Source organism: Bos indicus x Bos taurus, chromosome 11 (assembly GCF_003369695.1).
Source record: "Bos indicus x Bos taurus breed Angus x Brahman F1 hybrid chromosome 11, Bos_hybrid_MaternalHap_v2.0, whole genome shotgun sequence".
In the NCBI taxonomy this organism is placed as follows: Eukaryota; Metazoa; Chordata; class Mammalia; order Artiodactyla; family Bovidae; genus Bos; species Bos indicus x Bos taurus.
The window spans coordinates 92414428-92417910 of record NC_040086.1 but is presented as its reverse complement, the minus strand read 5'-3'; the positions used below and the strand labels follow the sequence as shown (position 1 = coordinate 92417910).

At 47.5% G+C, this 3483-nt stretch overlaps 1 protein-coding gene across 1 annotated transcript; it reads right to left on the bottom strand.

Moving 5' to 3' along the window:
- Window positions 1–502: 502 nt before the first annotated feature.
- Window positions 503–2038, bottom strand: LOC113900856 (RNA-binding protein with multiple splicing 2-like). Its single transcript, XM_027554472.1, is given in 6 exon segments — window positions 503–638; window positions 721–875; window positions 1265–1312; window positions 1314–1482; window positions 1699–1997; window positions 2000–2038. Coding segments are annotated over 6 exon segments (846 nt in total).
- Between the last annotated feature and the right edge of the window lie 1445 nt (window positions 2039–3483).

Sequence of the window (3483 nt, the reverse complement as noted above, 5' to 3'; positions counted from 1 at the left end):
ATAAACATTTTGTTACACAGGGTACAAAAATACTTTCACTTTTTTGGCTGGTTTCAAAGATTGGAAAGACTGAGGAGCCGTGGCAGGGGTGGGGTGCGCCAGGGTACACCGGAGAGAGGTAAGTGAAATGAGCAGAGAAAGGATTTTCTTAATGGTTGTTGGCCCATCTGAGGAGGAAGAAGCAGAGGCCCCTGATTTGAAATGACCAGGAAAATGCTCTGTCTTGGCTGGGTGGTCCTTCCTATTCAGCCTGGAAGTGAGTGGGGGGGTGGTGGTGGTGGAGTGCCAGCCGCCAAGCAGAACTGGCTACAGGGCTTGGTCCTCAATGAAGCCAGGTGGTGCAGGGCAGAGGGGTAGGGAGAGGAACCCAGAATGATGATGAGCCCTTAGTGGCCAGGCCTTGTTGCCATGGTGAAGCAATGTGAGAACAAACTGTACACTCATGTACACACAAGTTTTAACTGTCTTAATTCATGGCAGAAAACATTCAAAATTAAATGCCTCAGTGTCTTGAGGGGGGCTTACGGAAGCAGATTTGGGAGGTTGGGACTTGCTCAGTCTCCAAGGAGCCCTCCCAGCAAGAAGGGCCCTGAATCCAGCCCTGAGGCTTTGGAGACAGGCTGTGGGGCAGGACAGGGCTGAGGAGGAAGAGAGGAAGAAAAAGAGTCCACTGAGTCAGGCTTAAAGTTCACAGTCTTTGGAGGGCAGCAACAGAAGCACCTCTGCAGGGCCACCTGGGGGCACGGGGCGCTCAGGGTGGCTTCCTCCCCTGCGGGGCAGGGGCCTCGAGCTGTGGTGACAAGGGTGGAGAGCGAACAGAAGTGCCAATATTTCCATCCTGGCTGGGTGGTATCAGAGGAAGGGTACCAGCGCACCTGGTGCTTTTGAACCGTGGTGTTGGAGAAGACTGTTGAGAGTCTCTTGGGTTGCAAGGAGATTCAACCAGTCCATCCTAAAGGAAATCAATCTTGAATATTCATTGGAAGGACTGATCCTGAAGCTGAAGCTCCAATACTTTGGCCACCTGATGAGAAGAACTGACTCATTGGGAAAAGACGCTGATGCTGGGAAAGATTGAAGGCGAGAAGAGAAGGGGACGACAGAGGATGAGATGTTTGGATGGCATCAGCAACTCAAGGATGTGAGTTTGAGGCAGCTCCGGGAGTTGGGATGGACAGGGAAGCCTGGAGTGCTGCAGTCCATGGGGTCGCAAAAAGTCGGACGCGACTGAGCAACTGAACTGAGCTAAACTGAACCAGCACACCTGAGCATGCAGGGCGGCAGCAGCAGCGGTGGCGGCTGGGTAGGTGAACGGCGGTATGTGAGATGGCTGGGGTCAGCTCCATAGTGTACAGAGGGTAGGGGGCCCAGGCCTCTGGGGATGCAGGGATTGGAGCGGCCCCCATCAGGTTATAGGTGTCCCCTGCAATGAAGTGTGCTCCAAGGGTGGGGTCAGCATTGGTAGGATTTCGTGTAGTCATTCATTTGTTCTTCCCTTTAGCTCGTCGGCTTCCCTTGTGGTTCCACTGGTAAAGAATCCACCTGCAATGGGGAGACCTGGGTCTGATCCCTAGGTTGGGAAGATCCCCTGGAAAAGGGAACGGCTACCCACTCCAGTATTCTGGCCTGGAGAATTCCACGGACTGTATAGTCCATGGGGTCACAAAGAGTCGGACACGACTGAGTGACTTTCACTTTAGCTTGTTCCTGGCCATCTTGGTGTTGGCTTTGGCAAACTCTAGCCTCAAAGACTGTGGGTTTTCAGCATCAAAGCGAATACCGTTCAATGCATTCTTGGCGGCTGCTGCTCCTGCCCAACAGTCAAAGACCACAAAACCAACAGGCTGTCTTGATGTGAGCATGATCAGGGACCCTTTATGTCCCTTGAAAGGCCTGAAGAGCAGGTAGAGTTGTCTGGATTTAATGTCCACAGGGAACCCACTGACCCACAGCGTCCTGACCTCCTCCTCCGCCAGGGTGCCGCCAGAGCCCGTGCTACGCCAGTGCTGTGCTCGCCGGTGGGCTTCAGATTGCTCATGGTGCTGCCTGAGGGCTAGCTTGGTGCAGACCGGAAAGGAAATTTTAAAGACTGACAATACCAAGTCCTGAGCATCTGGAAATCTCATTCATTGCAAAATGGAACAATTGCTTAAAACAACTTGACAGTTTCTTAAAAAGTTTAACATACCCCTACCATGTAACCCAGAAATCCCACTCCTAGATACTCCAAAAGAAATGAAAATTGCTATTATTTTCTCCCATTCTGAAGGCTGTCTTTTCACCTTGCTTATAGTTTCTTTGGTTGTGCAGAAGCTTTTAATTTTAATTAGATCCCATTTGTTTATTTTTGCTTTTATTTCCAATATTCTGGGGAAGGAGGTGGGAGCGGGGTTCGGGAGTGGGAACACGTGTACGCCTGTGGCGGATTCATGTTGATGTATGGCAAAACCAATACAATATTGTAAAGTAATTAGCCCCCTATCAAAATTAAAAAAAGAAATGAAAATTGTGCTTATGCAAAGAAATGTATGCCAGTGTTTTGTAGCATCTTTATTCATACTAGCCAAAATCTAAGACAGTCTAGAAACTGATGGATGGATCAACAAATAATGGTATATCTACACAAGAAATGATACTGAACTAAAAAGGAAAGAACTATGATGATACAACAACTTGGATGAAACTCAACAGCAGTATGCAAAGTGAAAGAAGCTAAATAAACAATCTAAAAAGCTACATACTGTGTGATCCTATTTGTATGACTTTTTTCTGGAGGTGGGGGAGACAGGAAATCAGATCAGTGTTTGCCTGGAGCTGGGAGTGGGAGAAGAAAAATTATTAGAGGGGCAAGAGAAATGTCCAGGGTGCTGAAAATGTTCTCTGTCTTGATTGTAATTGCTACAAAATGCAGGACAATTGTCAAAACTCATCAACAAAATACTTAACATGGATAAATTTTATTGTATATAAATTGTACTCTATGTGTAATAAGACTTCATCTTAAAAATAAAACATTGTAGAAAAAAAGATAGCTGTATTTTAGGCCTTGGGCTAGAGAAACGTGAGAAACGTGTCTTAAGTAAAATGAAAATGCATTGACAACGAAACACTGACGGAGTTGACGTAGCACTAGAGCCGGAATCTTCACAATGGTCTACAAGGTCCTACATGAACTGGTTCTCTGATCAGTTTGGACTCGTCTCCTGCCTCTTTCTGCTCATTCAGTCCAGTCCATTTGCCCTTTTATTATTCCTCACACACACCAGACACACTTCTGCCTCAGGGCTTTCACCAATCCTGTCTTATAATTGTAGGTCTCCTTCAACACAAAGGAAATTACAAGGGATGTCTACAGCCATGCCAGACCCATCCTCCAACCTGGTGCCTCAGTTCCAAGTGTAATTCCAGAGCAGACCCAGATAGGCCCAACTATCTATTGGGAAGTGAGGCAGATAGATGAGCCTGAGAAAGGACCTCTGTTCC